Below are 21,849 nucleotides of genomic sequence, written 5' to 3'. Positions count from 1 at the left end.
TAAGCCACATGACTTAATACTATACAGCTGCACAAGAGTTCAGATTGATACGAATTAGTTGTGCACTTTGATTATCTTTAATTGCGAACCGCATACGTTGGCTTAGCGACAGCGAAATTTCTTGCAGTGCAGCCGCGCAGCGCTTTTACGACCATAACAAAGTAGGTATGCCCCGGCACAACCAAATATTTTCTTATTTAAGACTAAAAAACGACTCGTGCAAATCACTTCATACTTGGTTCTTAGAGTGAACACATCGAGAGGCAACAAATTTAAAGGAAATAAATGCAAATAAAATAAAAATAAAAATAAAATAAAAATAAAATAAATAAAATCGGCTAAGAAATTAATGCGGTAGCTAATGTAAAAAAATCACAACTTTGATGTTGGCTTAAGATATGCCATAGCAAAAAAAAAAAAATAGTGTTGATAAACTTTTTACTAAAGAAAAAGACCAAAAACAATGCTAGCAACTATTGTGTTGTAGCTTAAAAAGTTTTGGAAAGTTTTGTGTGAAACAAAAAAACTTTAATTTTTTAGCTGTAATTTGCGTGGCCCAGGCCCATTGTCAAGAACTTGCCAAGCCAATTCGTAAAGCCAAGAAAAAAGAAAAGTAACAAAAAAAAAAAAAACAATGTCAAGTGTTGTGTTGTGCTGTTGTAAGGACAGCAGCCGGCGTTTGCTACTGCTGCTGCTGCTGTGCCTGCTCCTGATGATGTCCTGCGATGCGGCACGCATCAATCGCTCGGCCTTCATGGACGGCGATGTGCACTCCGAGGTGGTCGATCCCAATAATCGCACTATCTGGAACATGTTCAATCTAACCGTGGAGCAGGTCAATCGCATTACCAACGGCAGCAATCCCAGTGGCAAGGGCGAGACAACGCAGGCCACCAAAAATCATTTGCTTGATCACCTGGCCCGGCAGCGGTAAGTACCCGTTGAAAGTCCAGCATCGAGCCGGCGTGTGCCGGCAAGAGCTGTCAATCATTTCAGCTTAAAACTATTTTTTGTCACCCCACAACTTGAAAGCGGCCAAAAATAGAACTCTCTATAAAAAACGAGACAGACATGAAATAAACCAAGCCAAAAAAAAAAAGATTAAGAGCATTGCTGAGCTAAACGAACAAAGCAGAAAAAAAAATTAAAACAATTGCGAATTTAGAACAATAAACAAATTGTGAACTGAAAAAAATTGTGGGAATTTTTCAACAAGTGCACGTTGCAATTAAAATGATTTTTCTTGAAATACGTATAAACAGAAATTTAACTATATAGAATTGGCCAATTTGAGCGAAACATTGTTGGCTGCTGTGCTTGAATTGTCCAAAAACAAAATCAATTGAAGCAATTCAAGGCCAAAACCATATGCATTTCACAAATGTGGCCAAGAACCCCCAGACAGTTTATCCCCATATATATATATATATATATATATATATATATATATATATACAAAGATATAGTATATATAGATATATACGGTTATGGATATAGTATATAGCTTTATGGCTGATCTTGTGCCTCAATTCATTTAATATTTAACACGATTTGCCCAAATGCCAAAAGGCCAAATTAATAAACAATAAACACATGTGTGGAAATTAAGGCTAATAAAATATATTTGTTTCCACACGTGTTGCCGCCTTTTATTGATAAGAGTGCTACAAATATTTGTTGGCTGCCCTCGCCGACCTACCCCTCTGTAGCCCCAAACTGTTGGCTGCTCTGATAAGCGGCCGATTGATTCCAATCAGGCTCGACTGACAACTGTCAACACCTGTCCCAACTAAATATCAAACTGTTCTGTCTCCAATGACAACAATGAACCAGCCAAGGGTGGGGTAAGCTCATATCTATAGCTTAAGCCCAAGCTACATTTGTATCTGTAGCCGTTTATCATTGTATCTATCAGATACTACTTACAACTGGCGAGCACTGCTGCACAAAGCAGACACACACAAGCACACACACACACACACACAGAGAAACGCTGGCGCATACTGAGACGAACTGGCTGCAATTGCAACGAATTCCGTCGCCGGCCTCTGCGTATTTGTGTACGTCCATGTGGCCGGCTGTCTGGCAAATGTCTGGGAACAGTCTGGGCCATGTCTAGCTGGCTCCGTTAATGAACTTTTTGTAGGTCGTTGCTATGCGAGACACATGCGGGCCCATGGGTAGACAAACATACAATACGCTTATACACATAACTATATATATGCATAATAATAATAATAAGATATTCCTGTTAACCCGTTTAATAAACAAACTGCAAAAACAAGAACAAGAGACAATCATAAGAAGCATTTGTTTAATGCTCAGATACAAAGCTACAGATATAGCTGATATAACATGATTTATATACACTAGCATAGGGTATTTGAAGTGTGTCAGGAAATTTTTGCGTTTTAGTGACGAACACATTTGGTATTTATTTTCCTGATCTACATCAACAATCAATCTAAATGGGCATGTCCAACTGTTTCGAAATTATCCAGCCTCCCAGTTCCGAAACTAATTGAGTGTGAATCGATTTTTTCTTTGCCACAGGCAGTGCATATTTAAAAGCCAGACAGATCGCATAACTAAAAATTAAAAAAGACTTTTCTAGACTTAAACTCTTTTCCTTTCAAAAATATTTGTAAGAACTGCTGCTGACGTTGAACCAGCGACTTCTCGCTTAGTGTCAAAAACATAAAGGCAAGCTCACAATTTTTGTTTTATCTTTTGCTTACGCACCATAACATATTTTATATATACACCTTCTGCTCTAGGGTATTTCGACTTCGTCCACCCACAACTAACTCGTTTTTCTTTCTTGTTTCATCTTGTTTGATTGCTTTGGCTGGCTGCGCAGACACAAAACGCTCGCCAGTTATAATTATGACGTATGAGTAATATCGAGACATGGGCACATGGTCATATGTTTACCCACACTCAGGCTCAAAGCTGAGACTCAGACTTATAGACTTGGATGCCTCCTCCTGCTGCTACTCCTCCGCCTTCGCCTCCCCAGCCCTTCCCTGCCCGGCAAAGCAAACAGTTGTAGGCGTATGTTTTGTGGCTACTAAGCGACGCGGTCTACGGTCTGCCAGTCACTGTTGCCATTTGTCTGAGTCTCGTCTGACTAGCTGACTGACTGACTGACGCGCATGCCGGACAACATACGACCGACGTCGGACGACGGACTGCGACTACGACTACTGTTCGTCGACGCATGATAATGAAGTGCAGCCGGCGAGACACTGTCTAGCCGCGCATTGTATATGCGCACACACAAGCTGAGGCTGAGGCTGCGGCACAGACTGTGCCTGTGACTGTGGCTGTGGCAGTGGCAGTCAGCCAGACAGATGAGTTGTAGGCAAGACGACGCATGCTGTGGCCAAAGGCACAAAGACGGTCACAAAAAAACAACAACAACAAAAAAAAATAAATAAGAAAAAAGAAACAGAAGCTGCAACCAAAGCAACCACAAGGCCCGGGCAGACAGTGTTAACGGAGGGGGACAGCGAGGCGCTTTAATTTCAAAAAAGATGCACTTGGAATGCACGCAAAGAGCAACAGCTTAAGTAATACTTAAGTTGCCAGTTTGCCAGTTTGCCAGCTTGAAATGCCCACCAAATGGAGGCCAGAGATTCACCTGTGCCACGAGCTATGCCGCGGCGCATGCTCAATTGGTGGAAAGAGACAGAGAGAGCAAGAGACATATGGCCAGCTGCTTGCAGCTGCGTGAGTCACACCAATATGCTAAGGCTCCTGGCCTGGCTGCGACTGCGACTGAGACTGAGACAACGGCGGCTGCTTCTAGCCTAGCCAATAAAAAGCCACAACCTCGTACAACAAGGCGTCTAGACAGGCCCCAGACAGACAGCAGAGCGAGCACTGAACATCGAACACTAAACAGCTACAGCCGCAAGTCAACAGCAACAACAACAACGACAACAACGACAACAACAACAACGAGTTTTCAAGTTCATGCCACAGACAGTCAAAACGTAACTCCTCAGCGGGCCATTTTGTCTGGCAGGCATTCCTTGGCCCGATCGCACGTTGTATAAGCCAAAACATAAATATGCGACTCGTATCTACATAAACATATATCTACATATATACGTATATATATCTATCTATCTATATATAAATGCGTTAATAAGCCAAAGGCGTTTATGGTCTTTCTTGCGTCTTGGTCTTAGCTTGGCTACGACTCTGGCTTTGGCTTGGTTCACTTTCAGTGCATGTTCCCATAATTATTTTGGCTAGACAAAATGCGCCGCAGGCAGCAATCAGCTCAAGACTGGCAACAGCAACAACAACATTAACTGAACAACAGCTTTAAGCCAGATAAATAAAAAAAAATTATACTTCAAATACATTTTTCAGTCATATTTATTGACCGCATGACCAACAATTTTTAATCAGTTTTGATTTTTTGCCTGCCCCCGCCAGTAGTTGTTGTTGCTGTTGTTTTTTTTTTTTTTTTTTCTGCACAAAACTTTATGCGCAACTTTTGCAAAGCGCGTCTCAATTACCGATCCAGACAGACATCGCACACACAGATACAATTGTCCCATTGTGCGGCTGTATGTGTGCCAGATTAGATCATAGCTACAGTTGGATACGCGCCAACTATTGTTGTCCGTCTCCATCTCTCTCCCTCTCCCTCTCTCTCTCTCTCTCTCTCTCTCTCTCTCTCTCTCTCTCTCTCTCTCTCTCTCTCTCTCTCTCTCTCTCTCTCTCTCTCTCTCTCTCTCTCTCTCTCTCTCTCTCTCTCTCTCTCTCTCTCTCTCTCTCTCTCTCTCTCTCTCTCTCTCTCTCTCTCTCTCTCTCTCTCTCTCTCTCTCTCTCTCTCTCTCTCCTGTTCCCTCTCTGTCTGCTGGTCACAAATAATATTCGCCGTCTCGATGGCTTTTTAAGTGACAGCGGCTCTGAACTTCATCTTCCTTCTCTGCCGTCTGTCACTTATTAGATACATATGTGTATCTGCTAGTACAAAATAGTATCTCAAAAGTGCCACAGCGTAACTTTAAGCTAGTCTAGTTGTAGTTCACGAGTAGTTCGTTAATTGAATGTCGCTTTAGATTCAAATTTTAAACGTTGTGGCATGTTAAGAAAGTAAATTAAAATGGCAACGCATAATATCAAACTGAGCCAAATTTAAGCTGCCAGTTAAGAACTGTAATATTATTTTAAATATTTATTTATGATTTTATAAAAATTGCATTACTTAATAAACTCAAAAATTGTTTAATCAAGAATACAACATTTAAAAAATAAATAAATAAGAAATATAAAAACTTTTACAGCCAAAATCCTAACTTAAATTTGAACATGAATGTTAACAGACATAACATTAGGTTTGCACAGAACCTCAAGCACTCTGTACATTTACAATATGCTACTATAAGATCTTGAAAAGCAGCTTCGAATTTGAAAATATGTTAAATTCTCTAGAATTTACGCCATGTTAAAGGTTTTTTAAGAATTTTTCGTATTTCTCTGCCTGATATAATTCTGCCAGATCCCAAACTAGTTTTAAGAATCTGAGACACAGTCAGTTTCTATTGCTCGAGAGCTGAGCCCGTAAAACACACAACCCAATTTCCACAACAAAAATAAACCAAAAGAATTAGCTTATAAAGAACTAGACGTTCACGTTGATCTGTCGCTCAGTCTGTCAGTCTGAATAAATTGAATCAATGCGCTATAAAGCAGCGCTAAATGGCACGTTTTCATTTATGTACAGCGCGTCTTGTTGTTGTTGTTGTTGTGCGCCAGTTACGACAACGCTCAAATGTCAATTAAGTGGACTTTACATAAACACTTGAGCCAAATTAGTTAGATAGTAGACGCAGTCATAGATCGAGTCACATAGTTGGCATATTTAACAAAACGAGCTGCCTTTTCCTCTTCTTCACAATTGCAGGATTAACGAGATACGCTCACGCATACGGATTGCCGTAACCAAGCCGGACGGCAATGAAAGCCAGGCTCCGGTCGAGCAGAATAGATCGTCGCACGCTAAGGCCGGCTATCCGCTGTGCAATGGCGAGACGACACCCCTCAACTGGCAGCAGTCGACAAATGTGACCCTGCAGTTTGCTAGCAGCGTTTTCCAGCAGCATGGCGATAATCTCAACCTGGACAGCGCCATTTTGCGCTTGTACAAGATGAATCCAAGGGCAGCGGCAACGAGCGGCGCGGGGCAGACAGCAGCCGCAGCAGCAGCGTCAACACCAACAGCGACTGAGGCAGCACCACCCTGCCGCGAACCCTTCCTTGAGTCGCAGATACGCGTCACCGTGTCCATTGTGCACCAGCAGAAGAAGAAACGTAAGTTAGGTGCGTACCTAATACCCCCATGCCGGACGGATAGCTTTATAAACCACTTTTTTGTTCACTTAATCACAGAGCGCAAGAAGCGCACCTGCAACACAATCATGCTGAGCAGCACCAAGACCGGCTGGGTGGACATCGATGTCAAGTGCGCACTCACCTATTGGGCACAGCAGGAGCAGCAGCAGCGGCAGCAACAGCAGCCGCTGCAGCAAACGCACTCGCACCTGCCCATTGAGGTGGGCCTGCTAATGATTGAGGTGCACGACGATGAGGAGAATCAACTGCTGCCCGGGCTCTATTTTCAGCCACCCACTTGCGATCAGGCAGGTAAGCGTGTTGTTAGCCAAGCTTTAACTAACTGCCAGACATGTGTGGAACTTCAAAGAACAGAGCTCGATATATTCCCAAAAATATATTCTCAACTCCAGGCCAGGCCCCTTAAAATGTGTGACATAACAGGCGCAATTTATTTACATTTCGCCAAAATAAAGGTCAATAAGATTCAGCAGGCTTTCTGTTTGTTTCCCACCTCCTCTCTGATTCTCCCAAACTTCCGAGCAGGCAGACAGAAAAAAAAAACAAAGTCTTTTCAGTAGAAATCGAAAGCGCAAACCTCTGCCCAAAAGTTCGTCGTCGCATTTTTGACGAGCTCAGCAAATGGCGAGACTTGGAAAAACTGCGACTGCATTTAATTGCGAGAAATGCCAAATAATGCAATATTTTTATACACATGTATATATATATATATATATGTGTATATATTGAAATATTGAAATGAATGCAAGCACGTTTTATATGCGCTCGCGTCTGTCTGATGAATATCGCCTACTATATATCTTTCGGTGTCGATTGGCACTTACATTAAATGCGCGATTCGTTTCTGCTCTGCCCAAATTGTAACCAACAATGAATCTTACAAGCGGAAACAATTAGTATTAAATAGTATGCGTGTCGCAAGTTGTTGTTGGTAAGATATGCACACACACACACACAAACACAAGCATACGCTCGCTCGCTCGCTACTAATGCAAATTGCTTATACGCAACGTTGTGCGTGCTGTTGTTTTGTTGCTGCCGCTACCGCTGCTGCGGTTTAAGCAGCATCCGCCTTATGTTTAATTATTCCTTCTTATTGCTCTTGCTGTTGTTGTTATTGTTATTATTGTCGTTGTTATTATTGCCGAGAACTAGCTAAGAGATAGCCGCCACTTGCATGTTTGCTCTACATTCTCGCCTGTTTTTTCTGTTTTCTTTATTGGTTTCTTGTTCAGTTGAACAATGCATGTAACTTTTTGGGTCTTTCCCTTTATTTTAATCGTTTATATTTAATGTGTCTTACAGATATTGCAGTCCCATGGTCCGTCTACGGACCAGGAACGACTATGCCTAGTATGGAAAACAACACAGTGTCCAGGTAAGGATTGCTAAATAAATTGCCGGATCAAATCTTTAGACAAAATGTGAAACTTCTTTTTTTTATGAGATAACCACGCCCCCCAGAATAAAGTAGTTTAAATTATTTTATATAACTTTCTGCGCTGAAAAGTAGGCAATACTTAATGCAGGTCCCCAAATGAGTCACAAAAAATGTTGCCTACTTTTTGGCGAACATTAAACAATTTTTTAGTTTTAATGAAAGCTCAGCAAATAAAAAAAATTATTTTGTTAACTTTTTCGCTAAAATATTGTAAAAAAAAGTGATCTAACATAATAAATAAATACTTTTTATAATTATGAAATAAATATAATATATAAGTATAATTTGATCGACAATCGAACACTTTCACCAACAGATGCCCAAGATTAGACGTTAGATTCTTGGGTAACGGTCTGCTGACGAACAAGAGCTTTGAGAACCGAACCAATGGCAGACTGGAGACCCTAAAGCATCAGGTGCTCCATCCATCGCGCAGTCGGGAGCATTTCAATACCGAATCAACCACATTGAATTCACCCACAATTGACAACAATCTGGAGAATAGCGAGAACGAGAGCGAGGAGAACGAGCAAATACATCATCATCGTCGGCGTCATCATCATCAAAGTGTTGAGTGTGCCGCAATGGACGCCGATGAATCCTATCAGCAACATCACGCGCGGGCGCATCATAACCACCATCACCACCATCAACAACACAACAATCAGAACCACAATCATCAACATCATCATCACAAGCATCGTCATGCTGTGCAGAACGAGGAGTAGATGCATGAAGATCAATGGCTCCTTGTGGCCACAAATGGGCAGAAGAATTACCAATTCCATAGCACATGCATTCAACGATTCATATCCCACATGCTGGTCTTTAATAGTTTATTGTTTTTGTATCTTTAGGGCCAGAGTTGACTTAATTAGTTTTTTAGTTCATGTCATGCATGCTTTTATTAATTTTTTTTATAGTCTAACTTATTTTTTAACAATTTGTTTAAGTTAAAAATTTTGACAAATTACTCGAAATTTGTATCTTTTTATATATATATATATATATATTATTTTTTTTTTATGAGAGTATACATATATGTATATTTATATATGTACACATATTGTTTATATCTCTCTTATATTAGGAGTCTGTGATTTAGACGTGGTTGAATTTTGCGAATTTTTTGCTTAAATTAAAATAGAATTGTTGGAACCTCAAAACTAATTTCGATACGAATATAAAAGGTAGATGATATATATACATATATACATATTATTCAAGCAGTTGGCCCTTGCTAGCAAATTTATAAACAAATGTTAAACAAATAAAACTGCATTTGATTTAGAATGCGCGAGTATTTTCCAGGACAATGCGAATAAAATAAGGCTTAACAACACACATACATGCAAGCATAAGCATAAACACACACACACACACACACAAACACAAGCAAGTTTCGTTATTTAAGTCACTAGATTAAAAAGTGCCTTCCTTTTTATAGAGCCACAAACATATTTATGTGTTTAATTATCAAACCCTTTGCCTAATCTCTCAAAATTTCTGTACATACTTTACTATAATTGGAAGAGCCACAAGTTCTGCTCAAAAACCGATGTTTGTCTTTTTCTCTAATTACATATTACTTAATTAAACTTAACACCTTTTATAATATAACCAGAAAAGCAAATCGTAAATAGCTAAGCTTATAAGTACAAATTCTATAACTTGGCATATACAGAACGATAACAATTATATTACCGATAATAAAATCAAAAAAATAAAAACAATTCAAAAAAAAAAAAAAAAAAAAAAAAATTGAGTACCTAACGATTTTTATTATCTCTATTGCTTTGTTGTTCTTTTTCATATAATTGTTTGCTCAATACTTTGTTCAAGTGGCACGTTAAGTTGTCTTGCAATCCCATCACTTTGATAATCCACACTCGAATCGAGTCAATATATATTTATATATAAAAATAAACTACTATCAATTGCGTTAGGCTTAACAAGGTGTCCACCCAACAACAGATATCCACAATGGAGATTTGCTAATGGAATCGCTTGCTTGCAGTTATGATTAGCTATATGCCATATAATTAAATATGATAATATGATTAAATATTCAGCCAAAGAGCTCTCTTAATTGCGGCCCCTCTGTTTATTACTCTAACAGCCCTTTGTCGTGACGGTTACTTTTGTAGAGTTCTGTGACGTTCTGAAGTTATCTTCTCAAAATATTAACATTGGCTCATGTACCTCATTTCAAATATAACAAGCAGCTGATAAGCCAACAACTAGCTACACTGTCAACATTAGAAAGATGCTAGAATAAAACAGTTCTAACCAAAATACGCAGCCAGGTTTGCGTTTATTAGCTGACTCTATCGTTCGCATCAATAAATTATTTTTCTGTGGAGAATTTCAATTGCTGTTGGTAAAAAAAAAAAAACCCCAAATTAATGCCAAAAGCGCCTCTGAAAAAATCCAGTTAAGTAAACTTACTTGTGTTAATTCTATAAATTTTAAATTTAACAAATAGAAATTCTATTGGAAATTTAGAAAAAATATAGAAATGTGGGCGAGCAATAACTTACAGCCATGATTTACATGACATTTTCAAGGCATTTGCTTTTTGCTTTTTTTAAAGATTTGTTAATAAAAACTTGTCACCCGTTTGGCACAGTGTTTTACTTATTATAACTAGCTTTGCGCAGTATCAAGTGTTTTTAATCTTGCCACGACGTTCGATCAGTTAACATGGACTCGGCATTACTCGCGACATTACCTGAGCTGATGTTTAACCAACTGGCATATCATTAACTTTATTAAGCCTATGTGCGTGTGTTTAAACAGTTAAAACAAACGAAGGTTGTAAATAAACGCAGCTCAAAACGTGTTTGCTACGCTATAAATGAGATAACAACAATAATAACAGATATAAAGGTGAATTACCCGTTTGAAGTAACAAAAAAAAAATAATAATAATATATATAACTACCAAGAAAAGAAAAAACACAAAACACATTTGTGTAAACAACACAATCACAATCTTTTAATTGGAAAAGTTAAAACCAGCCAGCCAATTGGCAATTTAAAAAAATAAAAAATAAAAAATAAAGCTGCTTTTGCCGTGAGAAATTTAAATTACGTCAGGGAATTTTAAGATTAGCTTTTAATGTCCAATTATTGTTTGAACCCTTCTAATGACTCACATATCTCGTAATCTCGAAGGATTAACGTTTATGGCTAAAGTAATTCCTGGGAAATCTGATTGCGCTATCAAGGCCGAAAACGTTTTTTAACATTCAATTATATGGCCAATGTCATGCTTTTGTCACAATTTATGGTAGCATACATCCTGTTCCCATTCTGATTTACGACAACGTCAATATATTGATTACGGCCTTACCGTGGCGCATAAAAAGAGCCAACGCAGGATTACAGGCACACTTGATCACAACTGACTTTCGAACCACTTAAGAATGGTGCTCCACGTGCTGCTCGGTTTATCGCGGCCAGTTATCGGTAATATATGCCCCAGGCATGGGGTAATTTTATTTCGTACATACTTGAACATAGTTCCTCGTTTGATAGAGATTAGGAGAAAAAAACAAGAGGGCTCTTGTCGGGCGTTCTCAACTTAGAGATACCCTGCGCTCAGCGACGAGCTACAGCTATAAAGACATCTGCAAGATATTCTATATTTCGAATTTGAGATCTTTAGCTCTTATCAGCTTCGAGTTATGCCTAAAAAACGAATTTCGATAACGATTTTATGAAAACAATTTATCGATTACATAAAATAGATCCGACATCAGAACCTATGCTCAAAATTGCAAGTCTCTAGCCCTTACAGACCTTAAGATCAACAAGCTCATACAGAAGGATGGACAGATAGATATGGCAAAATCGACTCATCTGTCTTTTACAGACATTTGCACAAAAGCAATTTACCCATTCTCAATGGGGGTGTTCATAGTATAATAAGTCAAGTATATATCAAGATAATCGACATCTGAAATTTGAGTTCTCCGCAAAAAAAAGGATTTCGATATAGATTTTTATCGATTTCGTGGCAAAGAGTTATCGATTGCATAAAATAAACCCCATATATTCGCGCATTAACAGACAGAGATATTCAAAATTTGAATCGTATAGCTCTTGTCAAATTTTAGATTAACAGTCGGATCGTCTTTTCTGAATGTTACAGACACTTGCAGAAAACAAATTTACCCCGTTTACCCATTTTCATCAAGTTATACTTGTCATAAAAGAACGAATATTGTGCCGTTATCAATGACAGAATCGCAACGTTTATATAATTTAAGATGGACAGTAAAACTTCAACAGGTGCCATTAACAATGCTTATGAATTGAATCATGTATGTATACACAATACAAAATACAACACAAAAAATTCAATTGAATTAACTACTTACCCCATTTTTTTTTTTTTTATTATAGACTGACGTACATCAGTTACATCAGGTATGCATTGGACTGTGCAGCTGTTTCCTTGAATATATTCCATTAAATATCTCATCGCTTGCAGACTGATTATCAAGTTGATTATATCCATGATCAGGAACCTATGCAGAATGGTGGCGCCACGGAAACACAAAAGAACAAAAAATTCATACGTTGGATTAAAATAGGTTTTCAAATACTTTTACAAATCGGTATTGTGGGCTACTTTTCCTATGCCACATATCACTATCACGATCTGAGTACGTATATACACCAAAATATATACAAATAAATACATAAAATAAAATAAAGTTCACGATTTGAACCTTGGCTTGGTTCAAGTCTTACAGTTCAAATTCGTCTATATATGAACCCAGCTTAACTTCGGCCATATTTTATTAATTTTAACAGATAAATATGACTGCAAATATGATATTAGTCTGCCGCTATGTGGCATACGCTTCTGCACCGGCTATGGCATGCTTGTACTGCTGCTGGGCTTCATCTACTTGGGTCTATTCTACTATCTGATATTTAAGCCCAAATTGGGGCGATCATTGCACAAGAACTTTCTGCATCCAGCGTCCGTTAGATGGCATAAGTTCTCCAGAACGCGGTAAGTATATATAATATTGGTATACATATATATAAAACATATTTATGATAATATAAAGACTGAAAAATTTAGAGATTGAATCAGGTAGAACCAGTCAAAAAAGTGAGATAAAACAGGAAATACTTGACCCAAGCATGAAAAACTTATTTCTTATTAATCGCTTTCAAGTAAGAAAAAAGTTAAATCAGGTTTTGTTTGATTCAATGTGAAGTCTAACAGAGCTCATTACAATATTTTGAAAGTACGAAAAAACTCATATCAAGTTTTGTTTGCTTCATTTTTCAACCCAACTGAACTTAGTTCAAAAACTGAAGTCAAGTTTTGTTTGTTACATTTTCAGATCATTAGAAAAACTGAAAAACTAAATAGCCTCAATTGAAGACGCCCAATGCTTAAATAATTTATATTTTTTTCATATTTCTAATAATAATCTTGATAATAAAATTAGGCATTTACTTAATTGATTCTAGTCCATACTATACTTGGTTTAAGCTTAATTATGATTGTATGAAGAACTTCCATAACCAAGAAAATAGTCAATATCTGCTAAGCTTGGGGTATACCCCGACTTTGTTAGTGGTACGTATAAAATAAAATATCTGCAAGTCCTTTGAGAATGAGTAAAAATCAGATTTGACCGAGTAATGGAGGTGGGAAATTTTGAACTATGTCTACAGAGGATATTTGAGGGTACCATTTCCACATGAATTTATACCAAAAATAATGTTACCAGACTTTGATGGTCAAATCATGAACAAAGAGCCAAACTTCGTGAAAATCGGATGAGATTTGACCGAGTTGTGGGAAATTGCGACCTATGTCTATAGTTAGTCAGTCTGTCAGCTATTCAGTCAATCAGTCAGAGATATATATTCCTATATCTGCTATAATGTATATATTTATCAAATCCATTATTTTACAGCGTCGTTTCGATTGCCTGCATCGTGATATTGTTCATACTTCTGGCCATATTTTTGTTCTTCGAGACGAGGGAAAAGCCACGCAAACTGATCTCCTTGGTGGCGCCATGCTTCTTTATATTCTGCGGCTATGTGTTCTCCACCAAGCGCAGCGCCATCAAATGGCGCATTGTGGTTACGGGGATTACGTGCCAGTTTCTGTTGGGCATCTTTTGCATACGCTTGGAGGTGGGTCGCCAGATCTTCGAGTGCTTGGGCAACAAGGTGGCGACCTTTTTGGCTTATGGCACGGACGGTGCACGTTTTGTGTTTGGCGATTTTCTTGTTGGCAACGATGTCTTTGCCTTTGCCATATTGCCAGTTATCTTCTTTTTCAGCTTCTTTATATCGGTGCTCTACTATTTGGGCGCCATGCAGTGGGTGGTAATCAAGCTGGGCTGGATACTGCAGGCAATACTGGGCACAACCGTTTGCGAGAGCGTTACGGCTGCTGCCAACATATTCCTGGGCATGTCCGAGAGTCCGCTGCTAATCAGACCCTACATACACAAGCTGACCAAGAGCGAGATACACAGCATTATGGTGTCGGGCTTTGCCACCGTATCGGGCACTGTGTTGGCCGCATATTTATCCTTTGGCGCATCTCCGGCGCATTTGATCACCTCGTCTGTGATGGCCGCGCCCGCCACACTGGCCATATCCAAGCTGTATATGCCCGAAACTGAGGTTAGCCAAACCTCCAGCGATAACATAGAGCTCGAGAAATCGTAAGTTTTTAATATATAATATATATATATATATATATATAATTTAAGCTCATTGCCTCTTCCTATTCCTCTTCCTAATTTCAGCGAGGATGCCTCCTTGTTGGATGCCGCTTCGAGTGGCGCCTCCAATGCCGTGCCCATTGTACTGGGCATTATTGCCAACATTGTGGCCTTTGTGGCATTCGTTGCCTTCTTGAATGGAGTCGTCAGCTGGCTGGGCTTTCTCGTTGGCCACGAAGAGGTGGACTTTGAGTGGATATTCTCCAAGCTCTTCATACCACTGGCTTGGGCCATGGGCGTGGCCCCGAAAGACTGCGATAATATTGCCAAAGTGATCGCCACCAAGACCATCATCAACGAGTTTGTTGCCTACGAACGTTTGGGTGAACTGATTGAAAATAATCGAATTGAAGTGAGTACTTTTTGTAAATGAAAACACATTGGAAACAGTCGAGGCTAATCAGCATTTGCTGTTGCAGGCTCGCAGCGCCGGCATTGCCACCTTCGCCATTTGCGGCTTTGCCAATCCCAGCTCTCTGGGCATACTGATTGGCTCCTTGAGCGCGATGGCACCCAAGCGACGGGCCACCATCACCTCGGTGGCATTTCGCGCATTTATCGTGGGCAGCATTGTCTGCTTCATATCAGCCAGTTTTGCAGGTGAGTACGCTGCCCGAGGGCATGGAACGATGGCTAAATTCGTTTTTCCTTACAGGCATTTTTATCCAGGAGGAGGAACAACATGAGGTTTATACTAAAATCTTTGAAAAATTGGGACAGCGCAACGTGACCAAGTTTAAGCTTTAGTTAATTTATAGACTTACTAAAATAGAATTTGTTAAAGTACTTAGTTAATTGCTGTTATTAAAGCAGCCTGAATAAGTCAGGTTTTTGAATTAAAAACTTTTAGATTAATTTAAAGCGGCGAAAGTATTTTATTTATACATGAGGCCGTTTTAGTATAAAACGGGTTTTAAGCCGAACCAGAGTCCTGCATCAGTTAATTCATTAGCGTTGCAAAATTAAGTGAAAACCGTCAAAATCGCGCTTTCGATTAATATCAATAAGTATCGAAGTAAGCATTGCTCACACAAACTATTCACCAAACCCGAAGACATTCATTTAAACGAAGTTCGATCGATTGAGTCAGCAACATGTTCGATCCAACCAGTTCGATGTTGCCATGAAAGCTACTGCCCTATAAATTAGTGTACTCGTATGGTTTCCCGGTCTTTTTGTTTCTACTCTTCCACATATTAAAGCACATCATCTTCGATCGGACATAACTTAAGCGGCACTTTTGGACGGCAGCATTGTCAGCTTTATTTCAGCCTCTATTGCAGGTAGGAAATATGCATTCACAATCAAGAATCTGAATTGGACAAGTTGAGCGGAGAGTACGTAGAAATGTTAAGCTCGGAAAATGAAGATGTGCGAAACTTTTCATAGAATGTGTGGACACTAAACGTATTTTCAAATCATAATATGTTCTGCTCTGGCAATAAGTGTTTTAAATTGTTAACAATACCACTTAGCTGCAGAAGATCGCTTGCATCTAGTTCAGCGGAGCACTCGACCAATTGCTGTGCATTCTGCTCAAGTAGTCGGATTAATTCCTTGGGCTCGTGTTGAGCACGTTTGCGCTTTAGGTTTCCCTGGTTGCCCTGGTTGCAATGGTGCGTTTGGTTTCTTGCATAGTTAAATTTAGTGTAGTTAATATCGAGCCTGTCTGCGTTTGTTTTAAATAAAGAGCACGCTGGCTGCACAGCGTCTAAAAGTGGACGCAGCTCAGTAGCAATTGCATGCTGCTCCGCCAGAGACTTAAGCTGCGCATTGTCGCTGCCTTGGCAGGCATGCAGAAATCTTTGCACGTGCCAGCAGCTATTGGCAACTGATTTTGACAGCGTAACTGTCTGTAATATGCGCAGCTTTGTAGCTGGGCTGGCTTGTAGCGCCAGTTTAAAGTAAACATTAGCCAGGCGCTTGCACGTGTCCTTAAGCAGCATCTCCTTCTTGCTGCCTGACACTTGCAATAGCCAGTCTACTTGGCCCGTGGACAGCAGCTCCATGAGCGCCAACTGCGGAGAAGAATTATCACGTTAATTGTATTCATTAACCAAAATATGCTTAACTTACAATCTCGTAATACTGCTCAATATCGCTAAGTGGGTCGTTGAGTAGGCGCTGTAATCGCATCAGCCACAGTCGCTGCTGTTGCTCCACTCCGGCGCATATACAATGCAAATAACGATAGTTTCGTATATTAAATGCGGGCGGCTCATTATTGCTCAAACTATGGAAGTATTTGAGCATGCGTCTTACATGCAGTTGACTTAAATTCTGTGAAAACATGGCATACGAATTATTGCACTTGACCCAATAGTTTGTGGCCTGCGTGAGCGCATTATTACGCCAGCCCGTTTGGACCTCTTCTAGACTGCAAATCAACTAGAGTAAATACAAAAATATCTATTTGTATATATATGAATAAATGCCTAACCGAAAGCTCAGCATAAGCACATCCGCGCAGACTTGTGACTTTATGATGTCCTCTTGAAATAGTCCAGCGCAAAAGTAGTTGTACAATGTGGCAGAGCAGGCCAAATGCAAGAGACTGCCAAAGGCTTCCAGTATTCGTTTGTATCGCGCAGCATTGACAAAATTATAACCATCTTGAATTAACAATATGTTAGTGTAAAAAGAAATGATTTCATAATACGTCTCTTACCTTCGCACAAATACTCAAAGACTTTTTGTAAAGTCCGGCAGGTAGGCTGACTAAGTTCTCGGTGATCCATGATGCATACAGTTACATAATCCAAGCACAGCTCATTATAATCCTCTTCCGTTTGCTCGGACCCAGACAGGCAGGCAATTAGGTGCTAAATAGACACTATTAAAATAGGCAGTCAATTTAAGCAAATACATGAGCTTGCCTTTTGAAAATCTTCGAGCTGATAGAGCAGCTCAAAAATTTGCATGACATATGTGCGCATATATTTAGCTACAAGCCCGGGCATGTCTGGCCCCACATCATGACTAGGTTTACTGAAAGAGGTACAAGCACAAGTCAACCTAAAGTTTGTCAAGAATCAGCAGGTTGCTCACTTACGTTTCACCACCGCTCAAAAGCAGCATTATGGCCTCCAAAACAGTTTTATCCATGTGCATAACACCGCTGCCCAATAATTTGTGTAACATGATCAGATAAACCTGTGATACTTTTAAATATTCTTCCATCTTGTCCACGGATGTGTCCTGCTAAGAGAGTTTAAGTATTAAACGACATGCTTTTAACATTCAAAGACTCTGTTCAACCTGTTGATAAACCGCCTCCAATTGATTGAGAACCGTGTCGCAGAGATGCAGCACTGTCTCCTGCAGCCAATCGGGCATGGCTTTAGCTTCATTCCGACTTGACTCAAGACATTTGTAGTATGTGCATATGTTCGTCATGGTCTTGCTGGTTTTTACAAAGGCATGCAGATGTGTAGCTTTAACACTTAGAAAATCTGCAATCTCGACCAGCTGGCGCAGCACTGGCAAAGCAATTAGTGTACTATTATTCAAATTAATTATAAATAATACACATACGAGGAGTTATGCGGGCATGTACTTGACGGGAAGTGGTGGTAATCTCTTGCAGCAGAGCTAAGACCGACAAATGCAGCTCGATGGCCACCGGCTCATGCTCCCTGAGCGCCTGCACATTGTTTTCATTGCTGCAGAGAAATAAACAAATGCATTTATTGATTATAATCATTGATTATCTATTGATTCCACACTCACCTCAGCTGCAGGCAACTGTAGACAATGGCAAGCAGAAAAAATGCTGTTGTGTGCACCAAACGTTCGCCAGCTGTCAGCAGCTTGGCCTTTGCCCACTCGGCAAAGCCCAGTGCATCATTCAGCAGTAGTATAAAATCGCTGCAGGCAGCTTTGTTCTCTGGTGTCACATCGCCTTTCTGCAACAGAACGAGGCAAGTTGAGGCAGTTGCTCCAATTAGGCGCAACACTTACCAGTCGCAGAAACCACTCGTATAGGCACTTGAAAATGTCAATACAGCATTCCGCCTCATTTATATAAGCTCTTAGTAGCTTTCGTAGCCAGAGACTCAATACTTCCACAGTTTTGGCGCTGAGATCCTCGAGACTCTTGTTGCAAATTTTTATTGCGGTTTGTTGTGAAACGCATGTGGAAACATCTTGGCAATCGAAACATTGCAGCTCATCAAATGTGATGCTAACTTGTAGCTCCTGCTCCTCTTCCAACTCAAGAGCACGCTCCATGTTTAGAATTTCAAAAATTCAAATTATATACATAATAGAACTGTGCTATTTCACAAAAACGCGCGTACGCCGAGTCGACTACCGAGAGAAACCGATAATAAACTACCGATAATTGACATTCACAAAATACGCCAACAGGTGTTAACTCAAATTGGTGTAGCGTGATGTTGGCTGCGCATGTTAAAAACATATCGACCGACCGCCATCAATTGATCGGGACATTTCGATTGGCTGTTTAAGGCCACACCGCTGCACACATTTCTTTTCCTTCGCAACGCAGCTGTAGACAAGTTCACTTTTCTTGCGCTCCTGAAAAGAATAAATACATAAAAATGGTAAGTAAATTTTTAAATATTTTTGAGCATAAACACGTGCCCATTTTTACCATGATGTTTATCTATACCGCCCCAGTCTGAAAAGACGTGTTGATTGGTTTTCAATGCTGATAAAAATGCCAAACGTGTTTTTGTGTTTGTGTAATTTTTAATTAACGTGCCAACTAAATAAATGTATTACTTACAGATTGTGAGGTATTGGTGAACATGTTAAAAGCTGCGGCTTGGAAAATAAATTGAAAATGTGTTGCATCAGGCTGTGATGCACTGAAAAACCACGCGCACGTGTTGCCTGGATTAGTAAGGTTAGTTTCGAACAAATTTGATCGGCAATATTTCTTAATGATGTATAAAATTACCGCCCCAGTCTGAAGTATAATGACGATTGGACATTGTTTCTGAAATATCTAAAGAAATATAAACATTTTTACTTGCGTTTGCGTGTACTAAAAACTCGAATTTGTTTTTTCAAAATTACAGCCGGGAATATCCACGTGTTGGCGCATATTTGGGTCTGTTCACCATGCTTGAGGTGAGTTTAAGATCTGGAATGAAATTCAACTTATGGAAAAATCCTATGATGAACACCTTATTTAAGCCAAACAGTTATCCCTGTCATAAAAAATACTTGATGATACAAGAAGCTGATACAAAATTTAAGCAAAATAGTTATTTTAGTCTCATTTAATTCGTGTAACTAATAAAAATCTTATATTATTACAGCTGCGTTTACAGACCATAGACGAGTGCGGTCCTATCTGTGGAAAGAGGTGAGTTTTTTTTCTATTGATCATATCTTTTATACGGTGATCGCTTCTTTATTTAAACTGATGATATAACTGTAGACAAGCATATAACTGAATTTATTATGTTGCTATATACACTCGTCTGAATAAATAAAAGAATATGCCTTATGTATGTCTAAAGAGTTGTTCTAATATATGTTTATTCTCTTGTAGATAGAGCCGGTTCATCAAGCTGATCTTTAACTATGCCGCAAATTTAAATGGATCTGTTGAGGTGAGTTGAGAGACCTTGTCTATAAGTATATTTACCATGATGAACACCTTATTTAAGCCAAACAGTTATCCCTGTCATAAGAATAATTGATGATAAAATAAGCTGATTAAAATCAAGTTCATTATAATTCTAAGAAACTACTGTAACACGTCTAATTGCAAATTCATTTGTTTTCAGAAATGTATGTCCTTGCTGCTCCCAAGCATTATAAACCCGGCCAGATTGGAAGGTAATTTATCTAAATATTTACTAGCATATATCAAGTTTTGTTTTTAATGATGTTTTACATACCGCCCCAGTCGGAGTTAATGATGTCGATTGGTTTTACATGCTGATAAAAACTTGAATATCATTTTAATTGCTTTTTGATGAAAATAATTTAATAATATATCTCTTGCAATTGTAGTGAACTTTAATTAACTCCCCTCAGCTTTACTTGGCTGGCTGGCAAAAACAATTCTGGAAATAGGTAATCTTTATATGACAACTTGTTTTGTCCATTCGATAAAATATAATAATTACATATATCTTTCTCTTATTGCAGATAAAAACTGCGCCAGTCAAATGTCTCGAAAATGATTTCAAAGTCTTGTACAAAACAAATTTGAATAAAAATGCTGCTTGATATTTTTTATAATAACGTGATATAATTTATTTTGCATTTCATATCATAGACATTTACCTTTTTTGTTTGGGTTATTTGTAACGCTACAAATCTTGTCGCATTTGGGTCATGCCCTTTTTATATATATAAGAATAATTTTGCTTGTAAATGTTTTGAATTTAATATGTTTTGGTATTTGTAAATTTATACTCGTATCATATGATATATATATGTGTGCGCATATTAATACATATATATTTATTTATATTTTTATATATGTGTGTTAATGCGCTTCTGCGTAATACCCTCAATAGACCCTGCACAACAACCGAAAACCAAATCAAAACCATTTACCACTATTCAAACGAGGCATTTCGACCTCCCCACTATGTATGCATATATATATAGATATATCTCGATATCGACTGCTAGAAGCTTCCGTTTCTGCTCTACGCACATGAATATTATGTTGAAACGTTTGATTGAAAGCGCGACGATAATATTGTATACAAATCTATATTCTATATAGAGAGAGACATATATATGTAGTTATTTGTTTAGCGTTATAAAATTTGTGACTACAAGTGGATAGACAACATTTATAAAATTTTCTTTCATTGAAATATTCATAGTTATTCATTCATATTTGATTTATGCTTTAACAAATATATAGAACTCTACAACTAATCAATAAGTACAAAAATATGTGATATTTTCAAAAAAACAGATAAAAAAAATCCAATTCAACTCTGTTTTTGTAATGTCTGAAAGCGGTTCAGTCATATCGAGCATTATATTCTCTGCGAAATGGAACATAAACAAAAAATAAATGGGATATAGTACTTCCAAAACAAAAATTGCAATATTCATTTTTTAACATCAATGACGATTAGAAAATGGATTTTCAATTACGGCTCAAAGAGTTATACGCATACGAATATATAGATATCAATTCCGTGTGGAAGTCTGAATGATATATGAGAAGTAGAGTATATATATATATGTATATATACACTATATATATGTATATTTAGCTTATGAACCAAGACAAGATGTGTGAACATTTCT

The 21,849-nt window shown here is 38.6% G+C and overlaps 3 protein-coding genes, 1 long non-coding RNA gene and 1 other non-coding gene across 8 annotated transcripts; 4 read left to right on the top strand and 1 right to left on the bottom strand.

Moving 5' to 3' along the window:
• Positions 1 to 343: 343 nt before the first annotated feature.
• Positions 344 to 8,703, top strand: LOC115761067 (protein anachronism). 2 transcript variants are annotated; one of them, XM_030702685.1, is made up of 5 exons: positions 344 to 930; positions 5,927 to 6,333; positions 6,412 to 6,666; positions 7,681 to 7,753; positions 8,133 to 8,703. In XM_030702685.1, exons 1-5 carry the CDS (start codon positions 635 to 637, stop codon positions 8,542 to 8,544), a joined length of 1,443 nt encoding a protein of 480 aa, XP_030558545.1. In that variant the 5' UTR covers positions 344 to 634; the 3' UTR covers positions 8,545 to 8,703. The 2 variants fall into 2 exon arrangements, with proteins under 2 accessions (XP_030558545.1, XP_030558544.1); XM_030702684.1 differs by having other exon boundaries at positions 5,927 to 6,342.
• A 1,807-nt stretch (positions 8,704 to 10,510) lies between these two features.
• Positions 10,511 to 15,427, top strand: LOC115760920 (solute carrier family 28 member 3). 2 transcript variants are annotated; one of them, XM_030702494.1, is made up of 9 exons: positions 10,511 to 10,705; positions 12,091 to 12,144; positions 12,227 to 12,250; positions 12,315 to 12,489; positions 12,641 to 12,845; positions 13,768 to 14,532; positions 14,617 to 14,944; positions 15,012 to 15,192; positions 15,248 to 15,427. In XM_030702494.1, exons 2-9 carry the CDS (start codon positions 12,091 to 12,093, stop codon positions 15,337 to 15,339), a joined length of 1,824 nt encoding a protein of 607 aa, XP_030558354.1. In that variant the 5' UTR covers positions 10,511 to 10,705; the 3' UTR covers positions 15,340 to 15,427. The 2 variants fall into 2 exon arrangements, with proteins under 2 accessions (XP_030558354.1, XP_030558353.1); XM_030702493.1 differs by having other exon boundaries at positions 11,973 to 12,144.
• A 70-nt stretch (positions 15,428 to 15,497) lies between these two features.
• LOC115760750 lies at positions 15,498 to 18,871 on the bottom strand. Of its 2 annotated transcripts, none has more exons than XM_030702228.1 (10): positions 18,553 to 18,871; positions 18,322 to 18,497; positions 18,127 to 18,254; positions 17,851 to 18,071; positions 17,645 to 17,793; positions 17,469 to 17,580; positions 17,261 to 17,414; positions 17,033 to 17,204; positions 16,669 to 16,969; positions 15,498 to 16,610 (listed from the first exon to the last, which is right to left on the bottom strand). In XM_030702228.1, exons 1-10 carry the CDS (start codon positions 18,820 to 18,822, stop codon positions 16,011 to 16,013), a joined length of 2,283 nt encoding a protein of 760 aa, XP_030558088.1. In that variant the 5' UTR covers positions 18,823 to 18,871; the 3' UTR covers positions 15,498 to 16,010. The 2 variants fall into 2 exon arrangements, with proteins under 2 accessions (XP_030558088.1, XP_030558089.1); XM_030702229.1 differs by having other exon boundaries at positions 17,645 to 17,790; positions 18,553 to 18,870.
• Positions 18,872 to 19,057: 186 nt separating this feature from the next.
• Positions 19,058 to 20,981, top strand: LOC115760572. The gene is made up of 8 exons (XR_004017673.1): positions 19,058 to 19,157; positions 19,345 to 19,462; positions 19,638 to 19,689; positions 19,881 to 19,927; positions 20,117 to 20,177; positions 20,355 to 20,406; positions 20,584 to 20,646; positions 20,722 to 20,981. It is a non-coding gene; the product is annotated as an uncharacterized LOC115760572 (long non-coding RNA).
• Positions 20,206 to 20,290, top strand: LOC115761156. The gene has a single exon (XR_004017717.1). It is a non-coding gene; the product is annotated as a small nucleolar RNA R38 (small nucleolar RNA).
• Positions 20,982 to 21,849: the final 868 nt, after the last annotated feature.

Source organism: Drosophila novamexicana, unplaced genomic scaffold, assembly GCF_003285875.2.
Source record: "Drosophila novamexicana strain 15010-1031.04,08,12 unplaced genomic scaffold, DnovRS2.1 tig00000462-arrow-pilon, whole genome shotgun sequence".
In the NCBI taxonomy this organism is placed as follows: domain Eukaryota; kingdom Metazoa; phylum Arthropoda; class Insecta; order Diptera; family Drosophilidae; genus Drosophila; species Drosophila novamexicana.
Note: the sequence above shows the minus strand (reverse complement) of the source record. Positions and strands in the feature narration are given on the sequence as shown.

Coding starts and splice junctions, on each gene's coding strand:
- LOC115761067 (XM_030702684.1), top strand. CDS start 635: ATGTCAAGTGTTGTGTTGTGCTGTTGTAAGGACAGCAGCCGGCGTTTG. Junction 931..5,926: donor GATCACCTGGCCCGGCAGCG/GTAAGTACCCGT, acceptor TCACAATTGCAG/GATTAACGAGATACGCTCAC. Junction 6,667..7,680: donor ACCCACTTGCGATCAGGCAG/GTAAGCGTGTTG, acceptor TGTGTCTTACAG/ATATTGCAGTCCCATGGTCC.
- LOC115760920 (XM_030702494.1), top strand. CDS start 12,091: ATGGACAGTAAAACTTCAACAGGTGCCATTAACAATGCTTATGAATTG. Junction 14,945..15,011: donor TTGAAAATAATCGAATTGAA/GTGAGTACTTTT, acceptor TTGCTGTTGCAG/GCTCGCAGCGCCGGCATTGC. Junction 15,193..15,247: donor CATATCAGCCAGTTTTGCAG/GTGAGTACGCTG, acceptor TTTTCCTTACAG/GCATTTTTATCCAGGAGGAG.
- LOC115760750 (XM_030702228.1), bottom strand. CDS start 18,822: ATGGAGCGTGCTCTTGAGTTGGAAGAGGAGCAGGAGCTACAAGTTAGC. Junction 17,415..17,468: donor AGCTCGAAGATTTTCAAAAG/GCAAGCTCATGT, acceptor GTGTCTATTTAG/CACCTAATTGCCTGCCTGTC. Junction 16,970..17,032: donor GTGCTTATGCTGAGCTTTCG/GTTAGGCATTTA, acceptor GTTGATTTGCAG/TCTAGAAGAGGTCCAAACGG.